We start from the raw sequence: 13726 nt of genomic DNA on the forward strand, positions 1-13726 counted from the left end.
CTCCACTCCCGACCACCCAAGCCCCCCCTTTTTCTGCCCAGCCCCGCCCCTGTCCGTTTTTCCCTCACTCGCAGTCGGGGGCTGAAATCCAGAACCTCCGCTTGATTTGCAAAGTGCGCGCCTGTGGAGCCTGGCCTCCGCGAGCTCTGATGCGTAGCCCCGAGCGGACTCGCCCCGGGACGGTCAGGTTCTGCTGGAGCTGCGGTGCGCGGTATCGTGAGGCGCACGGCTGGCAGATCTCGGGGGCGGCTGCGCTGCAGGGGCTGGGTTCCGGGAGTGAAGGGCCACCGGCGGGCTCGGGGTGGAGTGGGAGGTGTTTACCCACTCTCTCCCCGGGCCGCCAGCACGTTGCCCTTTCGCACAGGAAGCCCCAGCGCCGTCTCCTGTGTGTGAAGTACCAGTCCTCCAGCACGGCCTCGAACTGCCTCCAGCGATCGTCTCGCACGCGGGGACAGGGACCGCGCCACAGGCGGTAGGTTCAGAAGCCCCAGTAACCCCGGCCCGCAAGGCCCAGCCCAGAGACCGGCCCCCGGGGACACCAGTTGCCTGCGTTTGTCCTGAGAGGCGCCGGGCTGGCCTGGAACGCACCAGGAGAGGACGCCCCCAGCGCTGTGAACCGGGCCCCAGGCTGATTCACTCGTGTTGGAATGATCCACCCTTGCAGGGGGTCAGCGCTGGCCAGCCCCCGGGGCGTGAGAATGGGGGATAGGGGGAATTCCCCTCCCCTGGGATGCACCCCTGAGAAGCGACCTCCTGAGGCGGTTCATGCCCACCCCCATCGGTCCATGAGGAGATGGCCTCCCCCAGTCGGTCTCGTCGTTCTCAGGGGGAATTCTCCAGCTTCGCTTCCGCTGCTAGTGCTTGTTTCGACGTCCGCGCGCACCACTGCCCCCGCTTACCCCAGATTTCATTCACCCCACACTCTCAACCTGCTGCTCTCAGCTGCGTCACCTTCCACGATGGTCGTCCCGTAGCTCCAGGGGGATCCCCAGATCCACCTTCACCCCCTTTCGCCAGGTTCTTCAGGTGTGTTCATGTCTGCTCTGACCCTGTGGGAGAGAGGAGACCAGGAGTCCTGGCTACCAAAACCGCGTCTCCATCAAACCCAGCAGCCCACTCCCCTCGCAGAGCTGGGCAAAAACCCAGGAGGCCTGCCCCAGCCCCTGCCTCTAACCACCAGCCCCCACTCCTCTCCAGAGCCGGGGAAGAGAACCCAGAATCCTGCTCCCAGCCCCCCTGCTCTAACCACCAGCCCCCACTCCCCTCCCAGAGCCGGGGAGAGAACCCAGGAGTCCTGGCTCCCAGCCCCCCCGCTCTGATCCACCAGCCCCCACTCCCCTCCCAGAGCCGGGGAGAGAACCCAGGAGTCCTGGCTCCCGGCCGTACCTTGGCATAGCGCAGGCTGCCCGGGCGCTCGGCATGGACGCTGTAATGCAGGAATCGCTCACACACGGTTTCTAGGGCCTCGGCCAGCCGGGTTTCCCTAGGTGGACAGAAGGGGGGGTGAGGCGTTGGGAGATGGGTTGAATCGGGGTTGTCACAAACCGCTTTGCTCTGCAAAGCCGAGGTCAGGTTTGAGTCGAAACCCCGTCTCGCAGCTGGTTGGACTGGAGCCAGGATTGGGGCCCTGGGCTGAGTCCGGATCCTGACTGGCTTGGGGCCCGGATCCCGGCAGGGGATGCGAGAGGGGCATCTCTTGAGCCAGCATCATTTTCCCCACCCAAGTAAATCGCCCCAAACAAAAAGGTTTTGTGCAAAGGGTGAAATTTTCCTGGTTTTGGTCTAAAAGAAACTGAACAACTTTGGATACAAATTTGGTTTGGTTAAAAAATTAAGATTTGCTTTTGGACGTTAGCAAAAAAAAGAAAATTCTGGGTTTTGGGTAAAAAGAAAATTGGGTTTCTGGGACTCATGACATGCCGAGGGCCCGGTTCTACTGAGCGCTCGGGGGCCGGTGTGTGTGTGTGTGGGGGGAGCAGTTAGGCTCTAGGACACGGGTTATGATTCCAGGCTGTGCAGGTTTTCCCTGCTGGGGTCCCCCCCATCCCCGCTTGTTAAATAACCTCAGGTACGTTTACAGGGCAGACAAAGAGAGACGTGCTGTGCGGAGCAGGGGTCAGAGGCGAACGGCCAGCTGGGGTGCGCAGTGCTTTTAGGAGCAGCGAATTGGGAGGGCCACATCACAGGGACCCAGGAGTCCAGGCTCTCAGCCCCCCCTGCTCTGACCCACCAGCCCCCACTCCCCTCCCAGAGCTGGGGAGAGAACCCAGGAGTCCTGGCTCCCAGCCCCCTGGCTCTAGACCACCAGCCCCCACTCCCCTCCCAGAGCTGGGGAGAGAACCCAGGAGTCCAGGACCCCAGCCCCCTCCCACTTACGAGGTGTTGTACTGGATGCGTCTCTTCCGCTTGCCAGAGTCCAGCACCTGCCCCAGCTCCAGCACCTCCTTGGAGCGGCCGCTCTGTGCCAGAGTCTCCTGCAGCTCCAGGCTCAGGTACTTGCACACTGCGGGGGGTGGGGTGGGGGTGTCAGCCACCTGCCTGGCCCATATGCCACTGTCTGTGGCCACATAGCCCCATGCCCACCCACTGGGGCCATCCCTGGTCCCCTATAGCCCCATAGGGATGGCCTGCTCACCTCTCCCACCCTACCCTGACCCAGACAGGCCCTGCTTGGCTTGCATAGCACGGCTGTGCCCCCTCCCCTTGCCTGGGCCTTACAGCCCCTCCCTGGTCCCCATAGCCCCATATGGACTGGTCTCTATAGCCCCATATGACTATCTGGGGAGAGCTCAAGGCTGTGCACTAAGCCAGCCTGCCCCGATTAGCTGGCAGAGCCCTGCAGGCCCTGCCCCTGGTCCCCATAGCCCCATATGGACCAGTCCCTATAGCCCCATCTGACTATCTGGGGAGAGCTCAAGGCTGTGCACTAAGCCAGCCTGCCCTGATTAGCTGGCACAGCCCTGCAGGCCCTGCCCCTGGTCCCCATAGCCCCATACGAGCCGGTCTCTATAGCTCCATATGGACCAGTCCCTATAGCCCCACTGACTATCTGGGGAGAGCTCAAGGCTGTGCACTAAGCCAGCCTGCCCCGATTAGCTGGCACAGCCCTGCAGGCCCTGCCTCTGGTCCCCATAGCCCCATATGGACCAGTCCCTATAGCCCCAGGCAGGGGGCGTGGCCCCTTTAAGACCCCTCCCCCTTTACCTTCGCAGGGGGTGGGCCGCCTCTCGTCCTCCTCCTCCTGCCCCGCCCCCTGCCCCAGCGCCCCGAGCAGCAGCAGCCCCAGCAGGGGGAGCCACATGGCTGCGCCCCCGCCCCGGCAGGGAAATAGCGGCGCTGGCCCTTTAACGGGGAGCTGGCACCGAGCATGCGCACTGAGCGCCGGGAAGGTCCGCGCATGCGCGTAGACGCCCCGGTCCGTCTGGGAGGAGCGAACCGCATGCGCAACAGGGGAGGGGCGGGGCTAGGAAAAGTCCTGTAGCACCGCCTGGTTTAACAAACACCCGGCGCTGCGCATGCGCATCGTAAGCCAAAGGGCGGGGGGGGCAAACGCGCATGCGTAATCACGTGCACTCAGCCCAATGTTGCGCATGCTCGGTAGAATGAACGAGCGCGATGTACGCACGCGCCGTCCCAGTTGTCTAAACCAACGCACGCGCATTGCAGTCTTCCGCCCACCCCCGCGCTTGCGCAGTGGCGTGCCTAGGCGCCGGTCAGTCTCCAGCGCTGGCCCCGCCCCTCGGTTGCTCGGGTCCTGGCAGGGCTGTAGTGAGGGGCTGGCGGGGCGCGGGCTCGAGGGGCGGGCAGCGGCCGGGCTCAGGGGGGATCCGGGTGCGAGGTCGGGGCGGGGGAGAGGCTCCGGGCCCGGCGGGGTGGGCGGGGGCCCAGCGGCTCCGCCTCGGGCGATGGCGCGGGACTGGGCACTCGTGCCAGGCACTCGGGAGGGGGCGGGCGGCGGCAAGCCTGGCGAGCGGGCCGGGCGGGGAGCAGGCTGCGCGCAGGCGCAGGGATGGCTGGAGGAGAAGAAGCCGAAGCTCGGCACCGCTGTCTGCCGCCCGACTCCATGAAGGCGATGGCGGAGGCCGCAGGGCGTCCGCGCAGGGTGGCCGAGGAAGACCGCGCAGCTGCTGGCCCGAGGAAGGCGGTCACCGGCTGAGGGGTCGTCCGCAGGTACGGGGGCTCTCGGCCCGCCTCGCCACCGCCCCCCACCGCCCGCCCCCACCGCCACCGCACCTGCCGCCCCACCCACTGTCTGTACCACCGGCCCCTCCCTCCCACGCCCACAAGCCCCTCACACCCACCGCCCCTCCCCCAACACCGGCTGCAGGGGCGGTCCGCGCAGGTACGGGGGGGCTTCGGCCCCGCACACACCCGCCGCCCACACGCACCCGCTCCCGCCACCAGCCCCACCAGCCCCGCCCGCCACCGCCCCTCCCGCCCACAGTGTCTGTACCAGACCGCCCTTGACCCCACCGCCACCCACAGCCCCTCACCCACTGCCCCCCTCCCCCCCCAACGGCTGATGGGGGTGCTGCGCAGGTACGGGGGGCTACGGCCCCGCCCCCACCGCGCACGCCACCGCCCCCACCGCCACCGCCGCCCCCCAGTGCCCACTTCCCTCCCCCCCACCGGCTGAGGGGGGTCGCGCAGGTACGGGGGGGGCTCGGCCCCGCCCCCACGCCGCCACCCCACCGACTCCGCCAACCACAGCACAGCGCCCCGCCCGCCACCGCCCCTCTGTCCACCACACCTGTCTGTTTACCCACCGCCTTCCCCACCCGCCCCCCCCCCCCCCACTCGCCACGCGCCCGCCCCCACACCCTGTGTACCCAGCCGCCCCTCCCCCACCCGCCAACAGCCCCTCCCCCCACCCGCACCCCTCCCCCCCCAACACCACGGCTGAGGGGGTCGGCGCAGAGACGCGGGGGCTGCCGCCACCCGCCCACCCCGCCCCCACACAGCCCCGCCCCACCAGCCACAGCCCCGCCCCCACAGCCCCTCCCCCCACAGTGTCTGTACCCACCGCCTCCCCCCAACCGCCACAGCCCCTCCCCCCCAACTTGCGGCCAAACAGCCTCCCCGCCCCACACCGGCTGAGGGGGGTCAGCGGCAGGTAGCGGGGGGCTCGGCCCCGCCCACCACCGCCAGCCCGCCCCCAACGCCCCAAAAACCCCCAATGCCCCCGCCCCCCACTGCCCCCTACCCCCCCCCCACCGGCTGAGGGGGTCGCGCAGTTACGCGGGGGCTCGCCCGCCCACCCCTCGCCCCCCCACCGCCACGCCCCCACAGCCACAGCCCCGCCCCACCCACCGCCCCCTCCCCCCCACACTGTCTGTACCCACCGCCGCCTACCCCACACAGCACACCGCCCTCCCCCAACCAAGCCGCTCTCCCCCCCCCCCACCGGCTGAGGGGTCGCGCAGCGTACGGGGGGCTCCGGCCCCGCCCCCACGCGCCCCCACAGCCCCGCCACCCACCGCCCCTTCCATCACCGCACAGCGCCCTCCCACCCACTGCCCCCCTCCCCCCCCACCACCGGCTGAAGGGGGGTCGCGCGCAGGTACGGGGGGCTCGAACCCGCCCCCACCGCCCCCCACCGCCAGCCACCCGCCCACAGCCACAGCCCCGCCCACACAGCCCCCTCCCCCAAGACTGTCTGCTACCCACCGCCCCTCCACCCACCGCCCTCTCCCCCGCCGCACCGCTAGCGGTCGCGCAGTTACGGGGGCTCGGCCCGCCCCCACCGCCCCCCCACACCCCGCCCCCACCCACAGCTCCTCCCCCAAAACTGCCCCTCCCCCCCCACCGGCTGGGGGTCGCGCAGTACGGGGGGCTGCGCCCCCTCCCACGGCCCCCACCGCCACGCCCCCACAAGCCAACGCCCCGCCACCACCGCCCCCTCCCCCCACACTGTCGACCCACCGCCCAGCCACTCCGCGCCCTGCCCGCGGCCCGGCCCACCGGCTTGAGGGGGGTCGCGCAGGTACGGGGGGCTCGGCCGCCCCCACCGCCCCCCCACAGCCCCGCCCCCACCGCACAGCCACTCCCCCACGCCCCTCCCCCCCACACCGCTGAGGGGGTCGCGCAGGGTACGGGGCTCGGCCCCGCCCCCACGCCCCCACCGCCCGCCCCCACAGCCACAGCCCCGCCCCCACCGCCCCCTCCCCCCACACTGTCTACCCACGCCCTCCCCCACCGCCACAGCCCCTCCCCCACCGCCCCCTCCCCCCCCCCACCGCTGACGGGGGCGCGCAGGTACGGGGGGCTCGGCCCGCCCCACCGCCCCCCACAGGCCCCCCCCACCGCCCCTCCATCACCGCCACAGCCCCTCCCCCCCACTGCCCCTCCCCCCCCACGCTAGGGGGTCGCGCAGTACGGGGGCTCGGCCCCGCCCCACCGCCCCCCACCCCCCCGCCCCACAGCCACAGGCCCCGCCCCCACCGCCCCCCTCCCCCCACACTGTCTGTACCCACCGCCCCTCCTCCCCCCACCGCCCCCTCCCCACCCCCCACCGCTGAGGGGGCGCCGCAGGTACGGGGGGCTCGGCCCCGCCCCACCGCCCCCCACCAGGCCCCCCCCACCTCCACAGCCACTCCCCCCACCGCCCCTCCCCCCCACACGCTGAGGGGTCGCCAGGTACGGGGGGCTGGCCCCGCCCACACCGCCCCTCCACCCACGCCCCCCGCCCCACCGCCCCCTCCCCCCACCATGTCTTACCCACCGGCCCCTCCCCCACAGCACAGCCTCCCCCCCACGCCCCTCCCCCCCCCCACCGGCTGAGGGGGGTCGCGCAGGACGGGCTCGGCCCGCCCCCACCGCCCCCCCACAAGCCCCCTTCCCCACATCGCCCCCCCCACACTGTCCGTTGCACAGCCCCCTCCCCACCGCCCCCTCCCCACACCGGCCCCCCCCACAGCCCCTCCCCACACTGTCCGCCACAGCCCCTCCCCCCACAGCCCCCCCGACAGTGTCTGTACCACCGCCCCCCACCACCGCCCCCCACAGCCCCCCCACACACTGTCTTGTGCCACAGCCCCCACAGCCCCCCAAACAGTGTCCGGGCCACACCCACAACCCCCCCCACACACTGTCTGTACCTAAAACAAGCCGCCCCCAGAGACAGGTCCTCTCTTGCACCGGCGTTCTTCTTCCCTGAGGTGGTGGCACTAACCTCTTTTCCAGTCCTACAACACTAGTGTTCCATGACCTACATGGGCCGCAACCCAGAGACAGTGTGGCCCCTCACGCCATGGCGGTAGTGCCCCATGCCCGCCCACACTAGCCGAGAACCCTCACTCCCATTACACTCAATGCCTCCCGGCAGACCAACGCTGCCTCTGGTGTCCCCCCAGCCTTGCTCCTCCGAGGCATGATTCTTACACTTCCTCGCCTTTCCCAGGGGCCCTTGGGGTGAAGAGGAGGGCCGCCCCCCCGAACCCTGCCCGCTCCCCCCCAGGTCTGCTCCACCACTCGCTGCCTTCCCAAGGTGGAACACTCCCTGGGGTGTGGCCCCATCCCGGCCCTACGAGAACCCCACTCCCATTACACTCATGCTCCCCACCAGACCCTGCCCTCCCCCCCAGCTCTGCTCCCACCCTCGCCTTCCCAGGGGCCCTTGCGGCGAAGAGGGGCCACCCCCTGCTGTGGTTGCTCTGCCCCCCATGTCAGACAGACACCCCCCCCATCTCCCCACAGGATGCCCTGAAGTTCATGCACATGAGCAAGCGGCGGAAGCTGACCACGGGCGACGTGGACTACGCCTTGAAACTGAAAAACGTGGAGGTAATGGGGTGGGGGAGACCCCCTGCTCCAGCCGCTGGTGGGGCAGGGGCCTGCGGTGTTGTGCCTGGGGGGCAGGGTCTGGGCTGGGCCTCCCGAGCTGGTTGGGCTCCGTGCTAGGAGGCCCCTTGCTCTAAGGGGTGGGTGTCTCTGTCCTTAGGGGGTGGGTCCTGCAGCTCAGGGTGTTTCTGGGTGGGGCACACTTGGGCTGTGCGGGGGGGCCTGAATTCCTAGAGCAGAGGAGCCTGTGAGCTCTGGGGGTCCCTCCCAAGGCCTGGCAGCCTGCTGGTCGCTGTGGCGAGACCCCTGTGACGTGCAGGGAGTTAATTTCCGGCATAGATACGTCTGTCCTCGAGAACGGGGCATGGTGCCTGGAGGCGGCTGGCGATCCCCTCCCCGGTGGGCCCGGGGCGCGTCGTGCCGGGGGCCGTTCCAGTCGGCACAGAAAGCCGCAGAGCCAGGCCATGTTTGACATCAGGGCCAGGTGCGGCCTGAGGGCTTGCACAGATGAGGGGACCCCGAGATGCCTTTGCGGGGGGACCTCTTGGGGCCCCAGCCAACACTCTGTCCCGGCCTGAAGGCAGAGGGGTGTGCCGAGGTTTCATCCTTTGGCAGACTGGTGGCGTTTGCCTGGCGGCTGATGGGAAGCCCTGCGAGCACTAGGGACGAGCTGCATTGATCAGACACCGGGACAGCTCGTTAGTTGTGTTCCGACCTGGCTGCATCTGTCGCCGGATGCCCGGGCGACCGCTCGGCTCTCGTCTCTGCTTAGCCAAACTGGCCCGTAGCGGCGCCACAAACACGTCTTAGAGCCGTGTCCCCCTCTCCCCGCAGCCGCTCTACGGCTTCCACGCCCAGGAGTTCATCCCCTTCCGCTACGCTAGCGGGGGCGGGCGGGAGCTCTACTTCTACGAGGAGAAGGAAGTGGATCTGAGCGACATCATTAACACGCCACTGCCCCGCGTCCCGCTGGACGTCTGCCTCAAAGGTGGGGGCGCCGCGGGGGGAGGGCACTCGGGGGGCAGGCGTGCCTAGAAGGGAAGACGCAGGGGGTTCCCCCTGGGCCAGCTGTCACCCTCCTCTCCGCTTCCTTCCAGCTCACTGGCTCAGCATCGAAGGCACCCAGCCCGCCATCCCCGAGAACCCGCCCCCCGGTGAGTCGTGGATCCAGGCGTCCGGGCGCAGTGCCCGCTGTGCTGCCCCACAGGGAACCGGACCTTCTGCTTCCTCTGCGTTCTCTTCTGTCTGTGGGCTTGGCCTGGCCGGCTGGCCGCTCACCGCTAAGCAACCCGACAGACGGGCTTTTCCGGGTGATGCCCGCCACACTCCCCGAAATTCGGCTGTTCAAAAGTTTGCGTGTTCCTGACAGAGAAATGCCCTTGGTGGACCTTTGTGCCCCGCCCCAGAGGTGGCTGCATCTCAATGCCTGGCAAGGGGTCCCTGTGTAACCGGCCACCCCGCCCCAGAGGTGGCCGCATCTCTGCGCCAGGTGAAGGGTCCCTGGGTAACTGGCTGCGCCGCTCCATGGGTGGCTGCATCTCAGCGCCGGGCGAGGGGTCTCTGTGTAACTGGCTGTCCTGCCCCAGAGGTGGCCGGCATCTCAGCGCTGGGCCGAGGGGTCCCTGTGTAACCAGCTGCCACCGCCCCAGAGGTGGCCCGCATCTCAGCGCTGGGCGAGGGGTCCACTGTGTAACTAGCCGCACCCCCCCCACTGGGGTGGCTCACTCATCAGCACTGGGTGAGGCAATCCAACTGTGCGAACAGCCGCCCACGTGAGGGCTGGCTCGTGACCGCACGCTCCATTGTCTCTCTGCTCCAGCACCCAAGGGAGCCAGCAGAAAAGCGGAGGCCATACAGGCCGCTGAAATCGCACGAAGCCCGGGCAGGAGGAAGAACTGGCCCCCTGAAGGGCCAGGGGCAGAGCGCAGCCTGCCCCCTGGATGCAAAGGTGAGGTGGGGGGGCAGCAGGGCGCGGGAGAGGGAGGGGCCTGGCGGGGGAGGGAAGGGTGGGAGTTGGGAGGAGCTGGGCCGAGCCCCTCAGGTGTGATCCCTGACCCCTGTCTGTCCCCTCTAGGCTGGGGGGAGATCTGTGGGGGGGATTGGGAGCTGGGCTGAGCCCCCTAGGTGTGATCCCTGACCCCTGTCTGTCCCTCTAGGCTGGGGGGGGACCCTGTTGGGGGGTGGGCTGAGCCCCTAGGCTGTGATTTCCTAGCCTGTCTCCCCTGTAGGCTTTGGGGGGGAGAACCTGTGGAGGGGTGGGGAGCTGGGCTGAGCCCCCCGGGCAGTGACTCCCCCTGTAAACTGGAGGGCCCTTGGGGGGGTGGGGAGCTGGGCCAGCCCCCCAGCGCCGTCCCCTGACCAGGTCTCCCCCCAGGTGCGTGTGAATGTGGTGCAGAATAATCTGGCGCTGCTTATCTACCTGATGCGGATGGTGAAGGCGCTGATGGACAACCCCACCCTGTACCTGGAGAAATACGTGAGTGGCCGCCCGGACGCCGGGGTCCTGGCTTAGCTCTTTGGGGGGCGGGGCTGGGAGCTGGGACTCCTGGGTTCCCTTCCCTCGGTGAGCCCTGCTGGGCAGCGGGAGGCGACGGGATCTGGGTCCTGGCAGCGGCTAACCTCTCTCCCCCTGCCCCCCGCAGCTGCACGAGCTGATCCCGGCCGTGATGACCTGTATTGTGAGCCGGCAGCTCTGCCTGCGGCCGGACGTGGACAATCACTGGGCCCTGCGGGACTTCGCTGCCCGCCTCATCGCCCAGATCTGCAAGAACTTCAGCACCACCACCAACAACATCCAGTCCCGCATCACCAAGACCTTCACCAAGGTGGGCGGGGCCTGGGAGAGGGGCGGGGCCTAGCACCACCACCACTGCCATCCAGTCCTGCATCACCGAGGTGGGCGGGGCTTGAGGGGGAGGGGCCTAGCACCACCACCACCATCCAGTCCTGCATCACCATGGTGGGGCGGAGCCTGGGGAGAGGGGGCGGGGCCTGGGAGAGGGGCAGGGCCTAGCACCACCACCACCACCCAGTCCTGCATCACCACCATGGGGCGGAGCCTGGGGAGAGGGGGCGGGGCCTGGGAGAGGGGCAAGGCCTAGCACCACCACCACCACCATCATCCAGTCCTGCATCACCAAGGTGGGCGGGGCTTGGGGAGAGGGAGGGGCCTACCACCACCACCACCATCGAGTCCTGCATCACCAAGACCTTCACCAAGGTGGGCGGGGCCTGGGGAGAGGGGGTGGGGCAGGGACTGGGCAGAGGGGCGGGGCCTAGCATCACCACCACCACCATCCAGTCCTGCATCACCATGGTGGGGCAGGGCCTGGGATGAGGGGGCAGGGCCTAGCACCACCACCACCACCCAGTCCTGCATCGCCAAGGTGGGCGGGGCCTGGGCAGAGGGGGCGGGGCTGGAGATGCAGGACTCACCCCGCCTTTGTCCCCGCAGAGCTGGGTGGACGAGAAGACGCCCTGGACCACGCGGTACGGCTCCATCGCCGGGCTGGCCGAGCTGGGTCACGACGTGAGTGAGACCTCGGGCCCGCGAGGGAGAAGGGGGCTCCCGGGGTCTGCTGGGGGTGGCGGTGGGGGGGACAGCCCCTGAGGCATGCTGAGAGGGGCGGGTGTTGGGGTGGCCTCCCAGCTGACAGCTCCTCTTCCCAGGTGATCAAGACCCTGATCCTGCCGCGGCTGCAGGTGGAGGGCGAGCGGGTGCGCGCCGTCGTGGAGGGGCCGGTTGTCAGCAACATCGACAAGATTGGGGCCGACCACGTCCAGAGTCTGCTGCTGGTGAGTGCTGGGGGGTGGGTGTGGCCTGGAGTGGGGGGCGTGGCCTGGGGGCTCTGTATTTGGGGCTGCAATTTAGTATCCCCTGGGGCCCCTCCTACTCCATGTTCCTTTCTCTCTAGTCCCGCCCAGTCCATCAGGTTCCTCCCCTTTCTATCTGGTTCCTCCCAGTCAATAAGGCTCCACCCCTTTCAGGCCCCTCCCACTTCCTGGGGTTCCACCTCTTCTCTCCAGCTCCACCCAGTCCATGAGACTCCACCCCTTTGTGGTCCGTCCCACAGCCTGCGGCTCCACCCCTTTCTCCGGGGCCCCTCCCACTCTCTCTACCTCTGCTCCCCCGCCTCCCTCCTGACCTGCCAGGTTCCTGCTCACTTCTCCCCTCCGCCCACCCCGCAGAAGCACTGTGCCCCGGTGCTGGCCAAGATCCGCCCGCCGCCCGACAACCAGGACTCCTACAAGGCCGACTTCGGCTCTCTGGGGTCCCTGCTCTGCACCCATGTGGTGAAAGCCCGGGCGCAGGCCGCGATGCAAGCCCAGCAGGTCAACCGCACCACCCTCACCATCACCCAGGTACGGGGGGGCAGGCGGGTGGGTGGCTGGCTCTGGGGTGGGTACCTGGCTGTGGAGGGGGCAGCAGGCTCATGGGGGGACAAGGCACGGGCTGGAACCGGGAGCCTGGGGGCAGGGAACGATCCAGGGGGGGCAGAGGATGTCAGGGGGGTAAGGAGCTGATTCTGGGGTGCCTGGGGCCAGAGAGCTGATTCTGCGGTGGGGATCCAGTAGAGGGGGGCAAAGGTCAGTGGGGAGGGGCAGGCGGGCGGCTGGCTCTGGGGTGAGTGCCTGGTTGTCGGAGGGGCACCAGGCTGACGGGGACAAGGCACAGGCTGGAACTGGGAGCTGGTGGGGACAAAGGATGTCTTGGGGGGCAGGGAGCTGATTCTGAGTTGGGGATCCAGATGGAGGGGGGCAGAGGTCAGTAGGAGGGTCCTATAGGGCAGGCTGATGAGAGTCCGTGTGGGGGGCTGTGGGGGGGCAGGAGGAGGGGGGTTCCCATGGACACTGCGAGGGAGAAGGCTGTGGGGCTGAGGCCTGTATTTGGGGGTGGGTGACGGGGGCACGGGGAGGGTACTGGGGTGGGTTTGTCTGACCATGTCTGTTTCTCCCCCCCCGGCAGCCCCGCCCGACGCTGACCCTGTCCCAGGCCCCCCAGGGTCCCCCGCGGGCCCCAAGCATCATCAAAGTGCCCAGCTCCATCACGCTGCCCGTGCAGACCCTGGTGTCCGGCCGCACGGGCCGCCCCTACCCAGCCCCCACCGCATGCCTCCCCACCCCGCTACCAAGTACATTGTCAGGTCCTCCCCTCCGCGAAGCAGCGCTTCAGAGGTACGGGTGGGGGTTCTGCTACCAGCGCCGTGGTCAGCCGCGGGCCTGTGCCACCCCTCGCCTCAAGTTTCCCATCCGCACCCGGCTCGACCACCCAGCCATGCCCCCATTAGGAATGTCGGGGCAGGGTCACTGGGAGCCGCCTTCCCAGCCTGTGCTGCCACCTCCGCTCCTACATCTGCCCTGCCCGATCCCCCTCGGAGCTGCTGGTGTCCCAGCCTATCCAAGATCCGCTGGCCTCTGAGCAGGTTGACGTGGGGGGGGCCAAGGGTCCCCCATCGCCCTGGTGGGTCCCGGGGGAGGGCGCGTGCTCAAGGGAGGGAGAGCGTCCTCTAATTGCTCCTGGGGGACGGTTCCCCCATGGTTGCCCGCGAGTGGATCCTGGGGGCAGCTGGCGTGGGGGGGCTGCGCGTAACTGGCATGGGGGTGCAGGCTCCTCTGATCGCTGCCCCGGGTGGATCCCTGGGGGCAGGCTGGCCATGGTGGGTGCTCTCCTGTACTGGCCTGGGGAAGCTGGCGACACGGAGGACAAGGTTCCCCAGTGCTGCTGGGCTGGGTTCCCTGGGGGGCAGACTGCGTGGGGTAGGGTCAGGGCTCCCCCATTGCTCTCCCGGAGTGGGTCCTGGGGGGCAGGTTGCAGGGGGGGCTCTCCGGTACTGGCCTGGGGGAAAGGCTAGCACTGGAAGGGACAGGGCTCCCCATGCTGCCTCGGGTGGGTCCTTGGGGGGCAGGCTGGGCACGGTGAGGGGCAGGGCCCCCCATGTGCCCGGAG

At 69.1% G+C, this 13726-nt stretch overlaps 2 protein-coding genes across 2 annotated transcripts in view; one reads left to right on the forward strand and one right to left on the reverse strand.

Annotated features, from left to right (window-relative positions):
- CNPY4 (canopy FGF signaling regulator 4) overlaps positions 1-3402 on the reverse strand; it is an 8365-nt gene extending 4963 nt beyond the window's left edge. The window contains exons 1-3 of the mRNA XM_032766835.2: positions 3205-3402; positions 2377-2503; positions 1387-1483 (exon numbers count right to left, since the gene is read on the reverse strand). Coding sequence (XP_032622726.2) covers positions 1387-1483; positions 2377-2503; positions 3205-3301 — 321 coding nt within the window. The 5' untranslated portion in view covers positions 3302-3402. The remainder of the gene's footprint in view (positions 1-1386; positions 1484-2376; positions 2504-3204) is intronic.
- Positions 3403-7681: 4279 nt separating this feature from the next.
- The window catches only part of TAF6 (TATA-box binding protein associated factor 6), a 10860-nt gene continuing 4815 nt past the window's right edge, over positions 7682-13726 (forward strand). The window contains 12 exon segments of the mRNA XM_075071323.1: positions 7682-7782; positions 8614-8767; positions 8877-8933; positions 9149-9367; positions 9599-9727; positions 10053-10255; positions 10422-10604; positions 11234-11308; positions 11449-11574; positions 11968-12141; positions 12746-12862; positions 12864-12911. Coding sequence (XP_074927424.1) covers positions 7711-7782; positions 8614-8767; positions 8877-8933; positions 9149-9367; positions 9599-9727; positions 10053-10255; positions 10422-10604; positions 11234-11308; positions 11449-11574; positions 11968-12141; positions 12746-12862; positions 12864-12911 — 1557 coding nt within the window. The 5' untranslated portion in view covers positions 7682-7710.

Source organism: Chelonoidis abingdonii, chromosome 11 (genome assembly GCF_003597395.2).
Source record: "Chelonoidis abingdonii isolate Lonesome George chromosome 11, CheloAbing_2.0, whole genome shotgun sequence".
Taxonomy (NCBI): domain Eukaryota; kingdom Metazoa; phylum Chordata; order Testudines; family Testudinidae; genus Chelonoidis; species Chelonoidis abingdonii.